This window comes from Acipenser ruthenus, chromosome 15, assembly GCF_902713425.1.
Source record: "Acipenser ruthenus chromosome 15, fAciRut3.2 maternal haplotype, whole genome shotgun sequence".
Taxonomy (NCBI): domain Eukaryota; kingdom Metazoa; phylum Chordata; class Actinopteri; order Acipenseriformes; family Acipenseridae; genus Acipenser; species Acipenser ruthenus.
The window spans coordinates 23,827,340-23,847,092 of NC_081203.1; the positions used below are offsets into that span (position 1 = coordinate 23,827,340).

General features: G+C 35.4%; 1 protein-coding gene across 6 annotated transcripts in view; it reads left to right on the forward strand.

Annotated features, from left to right (window-relative positions):
* The window catches only part of LOC117422130 (mitochondrial 2-oxodicarboxylate carrier-like), a 181,085-nt gene extending 162,514 nt beyond the window's left edge, over positions 1-18,571 (forward strand). For 4 of the 6 annotated variants that reach the window (XM_058987511.1, XM_034927437.2, XM_058987514.1 and 1 more), the window contains 7 exons: positions 176-242; positions 3,097-3,156; positions 5,501-5,608; positions 6,462-6,626; positions 11,489-11,670; positions 14,620-14,672; positions 15,169-16,121. In XM_058987511.1, coding sequence (XP_058843494.1) covers positions 176-242; positions 3,097-3,156; positions 5,501-5,608; positions 6,462-6,626; positions 11,489-11,670; positions 14,620-14,672; positions 15,169-15,230 — 697 coding nt within the window. In that variant the 3' untranslated portion in view covers positions 15,231-16,121. Of the gene's footprint in view, positions 1-175; positions 243-3,096; positions 3,157-5,500; positions 5,609-6,461; positions 6,627-11,488; positions 11,671-14,619; positions 14,673-15,168; positions 16,122-16,717 lie in introns of those variants that run through there. The other 2 variants (XR_009307393.1, XR_009307392.1) reach the window with 2 other exon arrangements.
* The last annotated feature ends 1,182 nt before the right edge of the window (positions 18,572-19,753 follow it).

Genomic DNA, 19,753 nt, shown 5'->3' on the forward strand with positions numbered 1-19,753 from the left:
TCTAACTTTCTAGCTATTTTAATGAATCCACCTCTCCCAAGCACAATGCTTTTCTACTGTTGGAATTCAAGTAGGGGTGGAGGAAGCAAACAATCTTTAATCTCTTTAAATAAACCAAGCTGGAGTTGATGATTTTGTGCCTCTCATTAAGGAAACCCCTGCCCTTTCTTTTCAGGATACTTGGCTTCTACAAGGGGATCCTCCCTCCGATCCTGGCAGAGACCCCGAAAAGAGCTGTCAAGGTAAACACATGTATTTTATTATGTATTAAACTTTGAAAAAACTTGCCATATTGAAATCCTTGTAAGAGGCTTAGAAGTGCAGTCAAGTCACATCAGCAAATTATATATATATATATATATATATATATATATATATATATATATATATATATATATATATATTCATACCAAGCATTATGGTAGGAGTGTGTGTGACATTGCAACTATTGGCCAGACCAGCATATAAGTGCAAACATGGCCATTGAGAATCAGGCCATGCCTGTTGTGTACCATGGCCAAATAAAAAAATGGCCCATGTTGGATCAGATTGCATGAATGATGGTTTACTAAAACCTGACTCACTGTTCTAAAGTGGAGCTTGTCGGGAGGTTGGTAGATATTTTCATTTGCTTATCAAAGTACAAGTGAAATGTTTTCTATTTTCAGGTTTATGTATTAAAAACTGGCTATACATGTTGATTCTTTCAGAAATGTCTGTATCTAAATATACTGTAAGCATAAATCAACACAATGCTCAAGTCATTATTTACACCTTTTCACTTTTCTCATGCAGTTTTTGGCTACCTACATACATAATGACATAAAATTATATATTTCAATTAGCCTTAGGAATTCTTGTATTTGACAGACTGTATAAAAAACAAACAAAAAAGAAAAATGCTGGACGTGAAAATCGAACTATACAATAGACTATAAAACAATAAACAATTTGAAAAAACGTACTGAATTAGTGCAACCCACAGACACCCAGCACACAAAGTAAATATTAGGCTTACAGTCCTGCTTTCGGAGGACAATATAACACAGTTAAGAATTGAAATAGAATCATTAGTAATGACAGTATTGAGTGCCCAAACAAAGAAAGGGGCACAGGTATTTGCCTTCATGCAGCCCTTTGTGTGTTTTACTTTGTTATAGTCCAATATTGGTTTACAAGGCTGGGGAGTTTTTTTTTTATATATATATCTGAAGATACAGTACTTGTTTACCCATTCTTAGTCAGTGAATAATCGTTGTTACCATCATCTCTGCAAAATCACACAAATGCTACTGTACTATGAAACAAAGAAAAGCAAATGACACCAGTTAAAAAAAAAAAAAAAAAAAAAAACATAAAGCTCTGTAGTACTTGAAATCGAGTATTGTTTCTTATAAAAAAGGCACCTGTGTGAAATGTAAGGGTCTCACAGGATGGCTTGTAGTTTTGACGTCAGACCCGGAAGAAACACACAGTACTGCAAGGTGAAATGGTGATTTCGGTTTATTGCAAATAAAAGGTTTAAACAGAAAACAAAACACTGAAAATAAAGGGCACAATGGCCAAACGAACAGACAGTCAAACAAACGGTGGACAAACCCTAAACAAGTATCGTGCGAGTCCTCTCACATGAGTAGCGTTTGTTCTTGTTATTTTTTTACTTATTATTTTAATCTCCTCTCCACACCTGTTCTCCACTCACGAACACACAACCCCAAGTGAGTGAATTCTGCAACTATTTATACAGCTGTGCTGGGATTTAATTACTAATTAATTATTCACTTGAATCCCAGCACATGAACTAATTTGTGCACTCCCCGTGCTCACATATTAATACACATTTTATCTGCATGTGAAGTGATTGTGCAATCCCTGTGCCTAAAATACAACTATATATTTGAAATCACTCGTGCTACACAGACCCATTTATATCCCATGCACCACTATATCCACATATAACTGACAACATAAATGTATCTTGCTCTTAATTGTATTATTACTTGTACTGTGATACTTGAAAGGTATTTGCTTACGATTGTAAGTTGCCCTGAATAAGGGCGCCTGCTAAGAAATAAATAATAATAATAATAATAATAATAATAATAATAATAATAATAATAATAATAATAATAATAAAACACACCACATACAACGTAAAACACAAAATACACACAGGGCAGAAGTAATTAAATCTTAAGCTGCTCTGCATATTAAATGCTGACTCACGACACCTCTAAAAGTATTAAGTATGTCATGCTGGATTTTTGCATTATTTTGAGATGTGTTTTTATACTATTTTGATGTCTACAAAGTACATCACGTTTATAATACCATAAGTTGACATTTAAACCTTGGTGATGGATAAATTATGACACCAGCAACACTTTACGGATGCCCAATAGTGCCAAACTTAATGCAGCATGCAAATAGCGTTCGATACCTAAACACCAATCAATGGAATAAAATGGTTGAATAATACTTGTGTGTGGTGTATATTTGTCTACGAGACTGACGATGATTGGTATGTATAGGATTTATTGTATCTTATCTTATATACAATAAACTTGATTTATACTGCGTTTGTATTTTTAGCAGTATTAGCGAGCGTACGAGAATTCTAATTTTTTAAATCTTACGATATCACGATATCACAATATGGAAATGATTATCTATATCATATCAAAATATCGATATTGGTGCCCATCACTACTTTTTAGATTCATCACATCTCATCACACTAAAGAACATACTGAAGAATGGAGTTGTTTAAAGATGGCACATTAAAATATGGATGCAAAGTAAAAAAAATGACCTTCAAATTAACAAAATTGCAGAGAGATGAAAAAAAGCGTTCTGATTGGATGACTTTTTTTTTTTTCTTGGACAATATTACATATCTACCATCTTCACCAACGTTTGTTTTTTTAAACTAGAAATAAAGCACACGGTTTGCATTAGTGATTCTCACTTATCCTATGTGTCTTACTTAGACAAGGGATCTGGGAGGCCTGTTTGCTCAAGGTGTATAAGCTAACCTGGGATACGGAATACATTTCCTGCAACTGACAGTTAATTCATTCTTGCTTCCTTTTCTAGTTCTTCACCTTTGAACAATACAAGAAGATATTGAGTTTCACCTCGTTACATCCTGGCTTGGTAAGTAACAAACACCGTTGATGCCAAACCTTTCTTTTCTGTACAAACAACACCAGAAGCTGCACGGCCCAGTAGCTGCTTTATGAAGGTAGTAACTGGATAGCAGATTAAACTGATTTTCACAAATAAAGGTTATACATATGTTCAGAAACATTTATAATGTATATAATAATAGTTTGTGAATTAAGTTTTTGTTTTTATTTTATTATTGTTGTTGTTGTTGTTGTTGTTGTTGTTGTTGTTGTAGTAATAGTTTTGCATCACCTGGAATATTAGGATTGAGACATAATTAAAAAAAAAAAACTACAAAATGGTATCGCAAGAGTCTACTGGAAGCCATACTAGTACAACAGTATTTTATGTTAGATTTTGTCACATTTTTCAATTTTTTGTCAGTTTATCATTAAGTATATGGAAAACAACAAAGCAGTATATAATTCATTATGTTAGTGTAACATTATTCAACAGGTTTCGTTCGACTTTATGAAGCAAAATAAGTTCATTCAATAGGGTGATGCAAAACTTTTGTCCATAGCTGTACAGTATAAGCTTCAGAACAGAACAATCAACTAGTAAAACCAGCAGATCAAAATTACGTCCAAATTTCAATTTATTTAGATTTTTGAGGAGGCAGGAAAAAGAACTTCATGAAAACAATGCAACAGTGAAAAACTTTGAGCGATATACCACAGTAATAGGAATGTCAGAAACCGGAAAAGCTGGTGAATTTCATCAAGTCGTTTACATGTTACTACAACACATAAAGTACTGTATCTGTCCGTAATTCATCTCAGGTTTTTGGTGTTGGTGACATTGATAAATTACTGTGCTATTCTTGTCTTAATATCATTGTAAAAACATTACTAGCTATCACTTTGACATATTGCATACCATTGTATAATACTATGAGTCATGAGATAATGTCACGCATCATGTGATTTATTAGTCACTCCTAAATAGATTAAATTCTTAAGAATTCTTAATTCTGTGCAACATTTTAATCAAATCTTCTAATAATGAAGAAAGATTCACAATGTTTTTTTTTTTGTTTTGTTTTTTTTGTTTTTTTACAAAGGTTGTTGAGCAGTAATTATCATTATTAAGGGCTTTGACAAAATTTGATTCCTGTGATTTATAATGATAGGGACCAGTCAGCACAAATAACAATCCAAATGAAACCCATATTGGTCATAATGAAAGTGCTACAATTTATCTGAAACAGGTAGAATTGTCCCAGCACAGTATCCGGTACTTGCATTTAATTATTTTGGTTTGTTTTTTTGTATCAAGTGTTTTACATATTAATCTCCAAAGAGAACGTGGTCCTAATGTGGTGTATTCCCACCATCTGTGGGAACCAAACCTCCATGAATCTTTCCCACCAGAAATCCCTTTAAAAAGGCACAGACTTTGAGGGATGAAGGATTTTTGAGAATGGGGAAATGTAAGCTCCAAGCTCTGCCTACAGGGTTACAGTTAAGAATAAAGGACAGATTTTAGATCATCTTAAAAGACGGGTGCTCTGGGAAACATCATGTCAGTTTGGCAACAAAATCAGCTGCGACCGCAGGAATTAATCTCTTGAGTTGCAATATCCATTGGTAAATCTTATTGATAAATTGGATTAAAGGTGTGTCTTTACAAACCCCAAGATAACCTGGGATGATGACCACACAACCTGGTTCAAAAATAAAAGGACCTTCCTCCTCAGCATAGCTCATGTCAATGGCAACATATTAGGAATGTGGTGGCTTTGCTCTCCTTCGCCAATTTAACAACAAAGGGATGCAATAGCATTTTAGTTTGTAGCTGCACTGCAGTTGCTTGAAGATACCCGCACACTAAATGAGCTGAGTAAAATGGCCCTCATAAAATGCTTAAAGGAGAGTTACCTAGCTTTTACAATCAGTTTTATATCCTCTTAATAGCTTTATTAACATTATTGCTGGTCCCCGTTTTATTGTGCTCAGAATCTTTTGGTTGTTCCCTTAATTCAGCATATGCAAATCTTTCAAATACTGTACAATACATTAGATGAACTGCTGCATCCTGGTACATTTGCTGCAGGTCACATCTGATTGCAGCTTGAACACAGGAGTGAGTTTGAACTACAACACATGGAGTGATTGAGTGCCAGGAAGTAGCAGCATTGTCTTTAAGAAATCTGCAGATTCCAATTTTAAGTTAATTATGGAAGGGGGTCGGGGAGGTGATAATATTGCTAATTAGAGGTCAGATAATTGATTTTAACAGCTGGCTGAAGGATTGAACCCATGGTCACCCAAAAGGTGATCTATTTTGTAAAAAATGTGCTTGGACTTTTTGTCCACTCTTATGTTTTTAGGCCCTTTCAATCGCCGGATTAGGAGCAGGCCTGACGGAAGCAGTGGTCGTCAATCCCTTTGAAGTTGTCAAAGTCAGTCTACAAGCGAATCGGAATGCATTTGCAGAGGTAAAACATTTTTCCCAGTACCAATACGTTTTAGTCTCTACAGCCTTCACTGTTACATTTATTGTCTCATTTGTACGTCACTGAAGTTCAATCAATGACTCAGATATTGCCTAGGGCTGCTCATTAATCCCTCTATGACAGCTGTACTTATGACGTTCATTTACTGCTGTTAAAATGTTAAAACATGAATAGGGCACATTTCAAATCTGAATACCGTCAAAGTTTTCTTTGTCCATATCAGGTGAAATTTTATACAAACATGAGTGAATATTTAGTATGCCACGCCAAACAATATTTAGAGAGTTATTTACATTCAACTATATAAATCCTCAAATTCTGTTTAGAAATAATGCCCAGTCCCCCTCAAGATTCATTATTAAGGTTCATATACACATACACAAGGTCATGTTGGATTATATAGTATTACAGAATGGGAGTGGATTTGGGAAGTTCTGGCTACCTGTCCCCAGATTCAGACACAAAACCACACACTGCCTTCCCTCTACATTCTTGACCCTGCACCATGGACCTACCTTCTCTAGTCCCCCGCAGCTAGTCTGCTTCAACCACTAGACCACTCTACTCTAACCTCTGTCACCACTGCATTGTATTTAGCTGTTTTGTTAAATTTAACAGATTGGGAAAGGGGAAGCTTCACTTGTTAATGCCCTGAATTCCTACATTAAAAGAAAAAGTAGGCTTTATTTTGTTATTGTGGTTAGGTTAATAATAAAACCCTGAACTGAATTGTAAATAATGGTGAAAGCACTGTGCTTTAGATAGACAATTGTATCAGTACCCCTGTGACGGTACAGTTTTTAGGTTGTTTTTTTTTTCATGCTGTCTTCTTCAGCAACCCTCAACGTTTGGCCAGGCACGGCACATAATCAGCACCAACGGGTTTGGCCTGCAAGGCCTCAACAAGGGGCTGACCTCTACCCTGGGTCGTCATGGTGTGTTCAACATGATCTACTTTGGGTTCTACTTCAACGTCAAGAACATGTTCCCAGCCTTTCAGGTATGTTTTTTTTTTTTTTTTTTAAGAACCTAAGCTGAATAAACAAATATTTTGGACATTGTCTTTGTCTCTGTTCATAAAACATTGTCTTTGTCTCTGCTTTTAAAATTCAGATTTCTCATTAACATAATACATTTTTCTGTAGGTTTTTAAGTTTGAGACTTTTTGCAGTAATTTCATATTGAAGCCTAGTAATTATGCCACAATGCTTAATAATAATAATAATAATAATAATAATAATAATAATAATAATAATAATAATAATAATAATAATAATAATAATAAAGGACCTGGTTAATTTTTGCACACATGTGCAGTCAAATGCAGAGCCTACACAATTCTGTGGTTATGATTTCAGTGTCCTACCTATGCACATACTCTACAGAGAAAGAGATATTCTAAAAAAAAGATGTTATAGTAATGAGAGCCTCCGGAATCTTGTTCTTACCTGTACCGTTTGTAAATTATAAACAGACAAAAAAAGACCAAAAGGTTCAAATTATAGATTAAAAAGGTCTGACTTTTAAACAAAGCTGTGTTAAGTGGAAATTTTAGGATCATGTGTGTGTGTGTGTGTGTGTGTGTGTGTGTGTGTGTGTGTGTGTGTGTGTGTGTGTGTCTATATATATATATATATATATATATATATATATATATATATAAACCAAGAGCATTATCTAAACTAATTAGAAACAGACTCAGATTTCATTTTGGGGGATTGCAACTAGAGGTAGAAGAGAGTTAGAGCTGTTTTTTGCAACAGCAGTGAAACTACAAAGAGGCATATGATATACAAAGCACACAGCTATTAATCAGTCCGGATGCTGTGAATACTGTGACCTGATAAGCTGTTTAACCAGTATATAGCAGTAAATCAGAAAAATCTCATGGCAATGCTTTTCTTCTGGAATGACCTGCATAATGTGGCTATACCTTATACTGGTAGCAGCTGTTGTATGTGTTGGTTACAATAACAGTGCATTGTGTGAAGAGAACAGCGAGGTAGAAAGATGACAGTTACTCTTAATACTGCTATAAGTACGTTATGAATGAATTCCCAGATTTAGTTATGTTTATCCTTTTAAATTATCTAATTCACCAAGAGACAGATATTGCTATTATATACAATATTCGGGTCATTATATTATTATAATATAAACCACATAACAATACATGACAAAATTACGCTTTCAAAGTTTTGGTCCCTCACAAATAAATTATTCATTTCAGTTGCCAGGATAAGATACCTTTTTAATTTTTAATTTATTTATTTTTTTATGATTTAATTATGAAAAACAGTTATTGACTAAAGTCCCCAAGAGAAGGGACTTTAATCCAAAAATAGGGTGTTTTACTTGGTTGAGAAAATCCTTATCAGCATCGATGTCTGTCTGTTGTATCATATTATTGCTCTGAGAATTAGTCAAATCATGTTGCATATAGTTAAACATTGAATTGTGTATATGCAAACTAAAAGGGATGTACTATATCAATAGAAATGTGATCCTGCATTTGTGATCCAAGTCTGTGGTCTTCATGAAAAGTACCAAACACTATCAAGTTGCCTTATCCTTATTCCTTATTTACATTTAATCCACAACATCCTCATCCTAATGTCCAGCAATACAAACCCTGGTTAGCTTTTTGTCAAACAGTCAAATGCTAATGTTTGTATTGAAAAGGGTTGGGTGCCTTTTGAAGACAGCACTCTGGTAATATGTGGTAGAAAACCTAGACTTACAAAAACATTTCAAATCCTAGACATATGATCTGAGGAAGTTGAGTGAATGGGACTGTATGTTACGAAAGATGCTAATGGCACAAGATGTAAAGACATGATAAAATTAATCTGAAACTCTTATTAAGTAATAAAAACCTCATATACAACCATCTAAATATAATCTAGACCTTACAGATACAGTATAACTAATTGATAGTGACATTTTTTTTTTTTTCGTGGGTTAGGTATCTTTTTAGATGGAACAGCATACTCATTTATATATACTGTATACCCAAGTTACCTCAATAAAGTGCCAGAGGATTGGGAATAGCGCACTGATAAATTGTTAAGCATTGTGCAAGCACGAACGTGTGCTAGCAACACCAGGATGTAGATTGTGAACAAGGTAAAGCTGGGAGTTTCTCAGTGCAGTGATTTCAGTTATAGCTGCATGCTAGCCTCAATTTAAAAAAGCTGCTGAGAGGGGGAGGAGGGGGGGAGAGGTAAAGGGCATTCAGAAATAAACAGCAGTCTGGGATTAGCCCTTCATTTATTTTAACATTTGGGGGTCTTGTACACAAACAAGAGCTTTAGGAAGGCTATGTGGTGGAAGCTCCTTTCATTTGTAAAATATTCTGGCCAATTAGCTAATAGTACGCTTTGGATCTCTGCTGTTTTGATACAGTAATACCCCTGTACGATGTGGAGTCCAATTATACAAATGATCCCCATATGCCTTGCCAGCCTGCCTTTATGAACTGTGTTTATAAATCCTCTGCGAGGAAATGTGAACTTCAGCAATTTAGACCATGTGTGAAAACTGGGCCAATCAGATAGCACAGAAGAAAAGGAAGCATTAATGTGCACCACTATTATAAAATGACTGTGCTTCTATGCAGGCTTTTCCACTCATTCGGCATCGCTGGGTGGTGTAGGGGATCAGTGACCATTTTCAAATTAAATGTACGATTCAAAGGATCTCAAATGTGCTGCAAGAAAAACCTCTGGTACTTGAAAAGTCTAGGTTCAGAGTGATATCCAGTATCACTGTTGGGGTATTTCCTACATTTAATCAGAATTATAGACATGCTTAAGCACAAGGAGGTGGATTCACTTTCCCCCTTCAGCTTCAGACACGGTGACATGCAATCCAGCAACAAGACCAACTGGTTCCCAGGCCTCAGATTTAACAGCTACTGTACCGCATTTCCTTTGTTCTAAGCAAACCGAATTTCTCCCATTCCTGTGGGAACATTTTGCCCCAGAGAAGTTTTTAAACAAACTTTCCAGATGATATGCCATTAGGAGTGCCCGTTTTTGTGTTGTTACGTCAATTTAATGTTGTTCCCTGATGATGCAGAAAATGTATTATTTGTCTCCTGCCTCACTTCAGAGCTAATTGAACCTACATTTTGGGTAATGTTTATAAAACTACGCAAAATAATTTGAAAACAGTTGTTTCACATGAATACATAGTAGAACATGCAAACTCACCATAATAATCCATCAGTGTAACCAATAAAACCACAGTATGTGTTACATAAAATGTATTGTATGTATTTAATATTACTTTAAATTAAATATTTGATTTTCACAATACTTTATAAGAATAAAAACATATATTCTGCAAGATAACGGATTGTGACAGGAGCAGAGGGGCTGGAGAGCAAGAAGACACTGAAGACCAGAGGTTTTTAGGCTGAAATGCTGGTTTGGCACAATTTTATTGATTATAGACTGGACACTATTAGAAACGTTCCAGCTCAAATTGGTTATTTTCTTTGTTTTCTCTTTTTCCCACTTTTATTTTACAACAACAAAGGAATTATTTTTTTTCTTTAACAAATGAAAAGAACAAAAAACAATACCTGTGAAAAACACTATGAAAACAAAGATGAATGTGGCTTGCTTAAACACAGTAACCGCCCCACACAATAAGTATAGCTATTTTCCTCACTATACTTGTTTTATCTTCACTAGGCTTTCCCTAAGTACCTTAACAGCACATTGGTTCAATTTTAATTTTCTCAACATTACCAGTCACTCACTGATTAATTGAATTCCCCACATTTCCTACTGAAAACATGGCATTTCTAGAGTTTACATTTGCCCAGCCTTTTTTAACAGCAGGCAGGCTATGTTCCTGGTCCACTTTGTTTACCCTGCAATAACCATTGCCATCCCTATTGTTACACAATTCAGTGTGGTACAGTGTGGTATCTCTAGCAAAATATCATTAATTCCAAGCTAACATAGTTTATCATGCATATTTAAATGTATATTTTGATTGTTAAGCAGAAAACTTTAGCAAAGTTATGTTTATGATATAAGAAACTATGAAGATTCACCTGTTAGTGCGATCAGTGAATACATTACCTAGAGCTACTGAGACTAAGCTAATCTCTGTAAACTTTGTCTCAAATATTCCCTAATTTGCATGCATACATGTAAAAACGAATCACTGATCAGGTTAGAAAGTAAGAGAAAAATGTAAACTGTATGTAAATGGCCTTTTTTTCACACACAGATGCATTGATTTACTCTGTGCATTGCTGAACAGGATATGGTAGATTTGCCACAGTTTTTTATTTTTATTTTTTTAAGTTTTGAGATTATAAAGTTTCCCTCCAGCAAGATTTTCAGGATTTAAAAGAGCTTATACAGTTTTTACTGCAATACTAATTTGCGATAATACCAGATAGTTAGGGGTGGCCTTAGCTTGAAACAAATGTCACTGTCTGAGGATGTGTTCAATCTGAACACTGCTGTGTGGTTAAATCCTGATTACTCCTAAATGTATGTCTTTGTTTAAAATCCCAGCAGTGTGGTGGCGATCCAGTTTCTATCAGTGCCTTTGTTCTTTCTCTAATGGGTCTTCCTTGGAACAGTTTACACAGATTACAATTGGTACAAGGTTTTTAACTGCATTAAGGCTCCTTTGTATCTATCAGATCCAAGTACTCCCTGCCTACCAAGGATCTTATCTATAGCATTGTCTTGATTGTCAACAAGTAGTAATGCAAGATAAAAAATAACTCTAAAGAACGCTTCATGTTTACAATGCTATAGAATTGTAGTTTAATAGAACTAATAGATTTGTTTCTTCAAATATAAAAAAAAAAATCTTTTTTTTCATTTGTAGGACCCGACTTTGGAATTCCTGCGGAAGTTTGGAATTGGACTGGCCTCAGGAACCATCTCCTCTTGCGTCAACATTCCTTTTGACGTGGCCAAGAGCCGTATTCAAGGGCCACAACCTGTCCCTGGAGAAATCAAGTACCGAACCTGCTTTCAGACCATGGCAGTTATCTACAGGGAAGAAGGGTATTGCTTTGCTCTTTATATACTGTTGTACATCAGTGTGAGATTCACAGGCGCACCACACTAAGATACATTTAGGTTTATTGAAATATTTATAAGACAAAAAGCTATGTATTTTATAAAAATATAAAACATTGCTATATTCAGTATGATTCAGTATGGTACATAATAGACTGGATCTTTCAGCCTTTCAAGTACCAGTTTCACCTTCAGCACGGCACGACATCACAAAGAAACCCCATTGAAGACCTCAACCGAACTATATTGAGTTTGTACTGTGCTTTATTCTAAGTATATGGTTGATGTCACCTGCTTTAAAAAAAAATCATACCTGAAGTCACCACTTGGAATTCAAAATGGTGACATCACAATTGGCCATGTATCTCAGCCACGAAATGGTGTTCTCTTCTAACATTTGCCATTGTTTCAGTGAAAGTGACTCACATAATAACAGTAAAGCAGTACTATATAATAGAGTTATAGGATGGTGAGTGCCTTTGTATGGGTTATATTAGCCTTGGTCTGTTCCCTTCCACTTGTGCTGATACTCCCTCATAGAACAGTTTTCGTCATCCTATATCACTGTGTTTTAACGGTTATTGATAGCAGAAGAGCTTTTTTTTTGTCTTCAAAATAAACATTTATTTGTAATGAATTTCCCCTTACTCGCATGCCTAAAAGTAAAAATGAACCCATGACATTGGTCAGATTAGGAAGTAAAATAACTAAAATAAAAGACGCTGTATACAAGTGCATTGTGCAATTAGAAGCCATTTTACTGAGCTATCAAATGGACATTGCAAAATAAGCTCAAATCAATGGCACGCAAATAATAGGAGGTTCACAGTATATTAGCTGGGATTAAATACTTTAATTGTTACCATATTTTTGCTAAAGGTATTTATTTTGGCCCTATTGTCTGTAAATAGCCTTTCCATGTTTAGAACCAGTGACACATGGCAAGCCATTTCAAAAGATGAGATATTTGAACACCAGGAAGTATACATGGATTCCTAAATAACGTGATGTTGACTAAATATCTGGACTGAATTACATACATAGCCCCAAGAGGCAGTACTCTGGATGAAGCTGATAAGTGTGTATATAAGCATCTGAAATGTAATTGAATATTTTGTGCCATATTGCATTTATTTTATTACTGGCCCAGAAGGCACACATCTTAAAAGCTAAGGTTCTCATGAATTAGCAAAACACAGTTGAGCTTCCTTTTGTATAAAATTATAGTAAAATATATATCTTTTTATTTTGTACTCCATTAATTGCAGATTAGATTGTCACAGAGAACTGAACTTGAATATTAATTGTTCAAGTCAATACCCCAAAGCACATTTTAGTTTGTTGTTTTTTCCTTTCAGACAAAAATCGCTCTCATGATTTAGAATATATAGCTTTGAGAATTGAGCCCTATATTGCACATGTAATATACACAAATATGTTTACAATTGTGAAATAGAGAATCAAAGAAGGGTGTATTATTGTACTTCGTACTCCTGAAGAGTACAAATTAAAATGCTACTTTTCAGAACAATTACACGTGCATTTGTTGTCCAACTCTCAAGGTAATGGCAGTGAACCTGTATCTGGTTATGTACGGTACTGTACCCAAGTGATAATGTCAGTAAAGGTTTTTTTTAATATAATACAGTCTGCGCTAATTACTGCACTCTTTAGGAGCCCAGCATTTTGTAGGTTCTAATGAGCTCTACAGTACAATTTTAATAAGATTCAGAATAGTTGGGGAAGCATGATACAGTAGCCTTATTAAGAGCCTTGTGATCAGGAGGGAAATGGTCTAACTGCCTTAGGATGAAGGAAGGAGTATTTTAACCTTGAATATAACCCAAATTAGCCTTCGAGCTGTAAAGAGGTACGTGGTTAACTACTGTAATAGCTCATACTGGCCAGAGAACAGTATAATAAGTGCTAAAACTAAAAATTCCAATGTAATTAAATTGAAGCTAAAAGGGAACACTTCTGTGTTTTGTTTGGTTTCCTCTAGGAAATGTCAGTGGGGAGTGGTGAAAATTATGGTCACACACAGCCACTTATTTAGATATATAGATTGACAGTCAGAGGCCGAAAAATGTATGGCAACTAGTTCAAACATCTTTGAGTAGTTTAGTTTATGTCTATTTTTAAAATGTACACTTTGTTTCCTTGGAGCAAATTCTGTTTAATTTAAAGTTGTTTCGTTATCCATCACTTGTGTCAACACCAACATCTGTTTTTAAAAGGTGATCTGCTCCATGTAGTTTACAAATATATTTAAATGTACAGCAAAACCTTACTTTAGGGACACCTCACAATTATGGCCACTTTACAGTCCCGCTTTACTCCTATTAACGACAAATATAAAGCCAACTTCAATGTAAAGGACATCCCTATATTCAGTATTAAGGCCACTATCAGCAGTCCCTGGGTCTACTTTTTTAAGCCTAGACTCTGCACTTTCAATTTTCATCCCTGGGAGGGATAATAGATTTTGCACTTAATGTCTTTCTGCTGGAAAATGTCATTTATACTGATATTTAAGCACAAATACATTTCTGCTGCATCTCGTGCATTGCACTGTCTCACTGGTTCTCAGTGTCTTGATACACTGAATAGTGTTTTTCTAAGCAGTTTCAACCATGCAGACACCAGGAAGCAGTGCATTTCCTTGTGTCCCTGCAGCTAAAACTCCATTTAGGGGATGTAAATACAAACAGTAAACAAGCTGGTAAACAAGGTCTGCTTTCTGAAAAAGAATACACAGAAGGCTTAACTATGAAATACTGCAGTCGCAAACCACAGCTTTTAAAAAACCAAACACTTTATGTATTTGGCTTAACAACAGGTCTCTGATACTAAATGAAGCATGTGTATGTGGTTAATTCGTGTTATGAGTGGATAACCCAGCTGATGAACGTTTTTGTTTCTTTTTTTTCACAGGTATTTAGCATTGTACAAGGGATTGGTACCCAAGATTATGAGACTCGGACCAGGTAATACAATTAAAATGATTAAAAGACACATTATTGTATACACAAGACCTACTGCCTGTATTTAAAACAGGGCACCTGTTGTTCTGCTTTGGTCCCACTGGGATTGGGAACCATTCATTTATATCAATCTTAAAACATTCTTTGAGAGATGATTGGTGAGTTCATGTTTCGTTTACACTATTAAAAATGTAAGCCTTTTTGAAATATTAAACACTTAACTCCTTCCAAACAATGCTGGGTTTAATGCATGGTTTTGATTCATACAAAACCATGATTGATTCACATCACCTGATTCTTTGTTGATAAATACCACTAATAGAAAGTGGTAAATGCACTGACTACAACAGCTTTGTTCCTTTTATTTGAAAGCTTTGTTTTAAATTAACATTAAAGCCTCTAGTTCTTAAATGTCAGCTTATTCCTCCATGCAGTTCATGTTGAAGTAATGTGCACTAGTATTAGTATTACTAAATGATCTCTGTTCTTTTCTGTCTAGGAGGTGCAGTGATGCTGTTGGTTTATGAATACACATATGGCTGGCTGCAGAACAACTGGTGAAGGAAAGCCAGTCACCCAGAGGAAGTCTTAATAATTTGAAGATGTTACGAGTGAATTGTTAGTCCACAAAAGAAGCAACCATTTTTACAATTTTAAAGCTGTTGAATACTGTAGAAATTATACAGGAGATGTTTTTTTTTCATATACATATAGAGAAACAGCATCCCCTTTCTTTACCCAAAATGAATCAAATGATGTATTCTGGAAACTAACACATGGTTTCCGTATACCAACTTCTGTATACAGCGTCTAATTCCAAGTTTGGCATAGCTGTGTAAGTACTTAATTGCAGTTGATTAAAACACATGCCAGTTCCAGAAAACGTTAGTGCAAGTTTAAACAAATGAAAATGAAATAACTCATGCCAGACAACAATGAACTTCAAAGTGCTGGAGTTCCAGCTTTTGATATGATTTTAGTTTTTAAGCAAATCCACTATTTGCTGTGTTAAGTGGGTGCTGCCTGTTTAGATAAAGCATTGACTGAAACTTAAGCCATAAAAATGTAAAAATCATGGACATACACAGTATGTTTGATGTAGTCTCTTACAGTGAACAAACAATTTTAACAATTTACTCACGTTTAGGTCTCTGTTTTAAATGTTTTACCTTTCTTCAATTCAGTCTTCTGGAACTTCTCAGGGAGCCAGTCTTACAAAACAACCCTTAGTATCTGTCAGTATAGCTTTAAAGCTGGTCTGTAAAAGTTAGTTAGAAGAACAGCATCATTATTTGTGTAGCAGCATAGTTGGTTCAAACCTGCCTTATCTAATTACCTCCTTGAAGACAGTTTATCCTCCTCTTTTTAAGCCATGCATTCTTTTGTGCTTTACTGCATGTTCCATTATGGTGTAATGCTTTTTCTACAATTCGTGACCTGATGCAATTTTTACATAGCAAAAAAAACCCATTGTTTTTTAAATAAATGTTATACAGGTTTAATCCAATAGAAGAAAGTGGTTTCTGCTTCTACTCTGATTTATACCATAAGGAGGCTGAATTACATGCCTATCAATTTGACCCCAATGCCTAATATAAAACCATACAAAATATGGTAATTCTTTTATTGTAGAAATAAATATTGATGCTGGACACTATCAAAATTGATCACAGGTAATGTTGCATGGATGTTGCTTTAGGCCAAATCTGTCATGAATCCGCTACAGGCAAAAGGCTTCTCTGGAATTTCAAAGGTCCATTAACACCCAGTAATGAACCCAAAGTTAGCTGTTTGATCAATGTGGTATGAAGTAAACATTAATAATGAGCATTTCACACTTAACCCTAAGACTTAGCGTAGATTCATCGTGCAAAAGCACTAGATGCATACATAGTGTCTGTCTGCTATTTCCTCCTGGATGCACTCGCATCACCTCAAACTCAACCTCTCTAAATCTGACCTCCTTTTCTTTCCCTCCTCCTCCCCCTCCTCTGATCTCTCTATCTCTGTTCCTCTGGAATCTACCACACTCTCTCCCTCTTCCTCAGCTAAGAACCTTGGAGTCACCCTGGACCCCTGCCTCTCTTATTCCCAGCACATCTCCACTCTGGCACGCACTTGCAGATTCTTCCTGAGCAACATCCGAAGAATCCGACCCTTCCTCACCAACTATGCTACCCAGCTCCTTGTCCAGGCCCTGGTACTCTCCCGCCTAGACTACTGCAACTCCCTCCTGGCTGGCCTCCCTGCGTCCGCCACCCGTCCGCTCCAGCTCATCCAGAACTCTGCTGCTCGCCTGGTGTTCTCTCTACCTCGCTTCGCCCACGCTACTCCACTACTCCGCTCGCTCCACTGGCTCCCGATCACCGCTCGCATCCAGTTCAAGACTCTTGTACTAGCCTACAGATGCCTTGATCAGACTGCACCCAGCTACCTCCAGACCCTCATCTCTCCCTACACCCCCACTCGACCTCTCCGCTCCGCCTGCACTAGAAGACTGGCTCTACCTCCGCTACGCTCCCCTGCCTCCCGAGCCCGCTCCTTCTCCACCCTTGCTCCGCAGTGGTGGAACGACCTTCCTACAGATGTCAGGACTGCCCAGTCCCTGACCACATTCCGGCGCCTCCTTAAGACTCACCTCTTCAAACAGCACCTGTAGAACTCCTCTGTTGTATCCTGGGACACTATCACCCTTCATTTAAATATGCTTTATTTTGCTCTTATCTGCCCCCTATTTTACTGCATTTAATCCTGTACCTCAGAATATTGTAATCTGCCAAGTGTTTAATCTGTAGTATTTTGTACTTAATCATATCCTGATGTAACTATCACTACTTAATCATATCCTGATGTAACTTTCACTATTATCTGCTGTATTATTGAATTGTGGTTTGTCACACTTGAGAATTATTGTATTTCTTGTTCTTATTGTATGACTTATATTGTAACACTTGAATGTATTTGTATTTGCTTGCGATTGTAAGTCGCCCTGGATAAGGGCGTCTGCTAAGAAATAAATAATAATAATAATAATAATAATAGTGGAATCTCCATTATAAAAGTGTACTACATTCATTTTGCAGTTTTCCCATGGTTGTAATATGCATTTATCATAGTTTACCATGGTTTGCCATGTTTTTATTATGCTGTACTGTAGCTCTCTTGGCTTTATTATGCTTACCTGTGGTTTACTATACTTTCACTTTGCTTTTTTACACTTTGATATAAATAGTGACAGGGTGCTAATATGAATAAGTGCTGAAAGGTTCATTAATTGATTGTTCATTAGAATTGAAAAATTATAGTTCATATGAAATTGATTAACTCCCTCAAACTGCAAGAGGTGAATTGTGCTGTGGAATGTTGCTGGACAATCAGATATTGAAAAGGACCAATAGAGCTACAAACTAACAACTTATCATAAAATAATACATTTTTTTAATGAAAGCAATTTTGCGATGAAAATATATGTTTACAAGAGTGGGACAAAGACAGCAGTCTCATCATCGTATTTATTTGTTTCCTGTGGGGTTGCTTGTTGGGAGTAGTTGATTTTCACATTGGTAAGAAATGTATGAATTTGTCTAGAGGCAGCTTTGATCAGAAACCAGAGGCCATTCTATAATAAAAATACAATTGTTTAAAAAAAAAAAAAAAGTATGATTATTTCTATTTATTATTATTATTATTATTATTATTATTATACAGTGTGCTCATTCTGTAAGCTCGTCTACTCGAGTAGTTCATTATGCTGCAAACGTTCAGTTGCACTAGCACTCTCATGATTTATATTTCACCAGAAACACTTGATAGAATTACAGTTTTATTATCTACATTTGGGCGTTCATTATTCCTTCTATTGTTTTTATAATTATCGCCCTCTTGGAATTCATATTCCAAGAGACCTATACCAACATCCATATGTACGTTCCTTTTTTTTTTTTTTTTTAAGTGGGCCACCAAAACCACAGCAGATTTAAATAAAATGCAATCTGCCATCGAGCAAGCCTTAGCAAAGAATCATCTTTGTTACTCCTTTTGCTTCAGAATGATTCATAAGCCAAACATCTAGGCAGCAGTTGACTAAAATAACTGCTGTGAATAAAATAAATCCCTGTGAAAAACTGTGCATAGCTATGCCTGTCACGGTGAGTTACCTGCATGCATCTACAAACTTAAATGTATTTAGTACTGTTAAATTAGTTTTAAATTGAGATTAGCCAAGTCTACTAGATTAGTCCACTAATGTCAATTCCCAGTAGATTTAACCTTCTGTAACTATCAAGAGCTTATAAAAATGAAAAAAAAAACTTTTCCTTAAATTAATTCAAGCCTTTTGCATTTACTTGCATTGAATGTTTTATAAATCTGGGCCAATGAAATCTGAAACTAACTTAGCTGTAGTATGTCATAACTTTGAGAACAGGAGACAATTTTGGACGTATAAGTCTTGTGAGTAACTATTCTAAGTTTCTTGAATAACACCTGATTACTAATTGCATTAGAGAGATTTGTTCTGTTCTTTGAAACAAATATCTGTATTTCAGGCCCAATTTTAGCAACAAACTTTGCAACAAAGAAAAAAAAAACATACAATATTGTGGCAACAGAACACAATAAATTGGTAATATCATTAAAAAAAAATTAATCTGAAATAAATGATGACCTTTTAAACTTTTAATGTCTAATGGTTTCTGATGGAATCCTTAAGTTTTTTTTTATTTGTATTATTTATATATATATATATATATATATATATATATATATATATATATATATATATATATATATATATATAGTCTTTCTAAAATTCCTTATTAACAGTATTTTGTTAAATACTACTATGCATGCATTGGTTTATGGGGCTTCAGTATTTGTTCAATAACATTGGGTTACAACAGCTCCTAAACAACCCCTCACCTCTTTGTTAATCCCGCCACACAAACAATTCCTACCTGCTAAGAAACATTGATAAACTGTCTGCTTTAAAGTACTGGTCCCCATACACTCCATTCTTTTCTATGCCAAGGTGCTATATGAACCAAGTGAATCATCATTCTGGAGGTAGTTTTGAGACTGTCCTA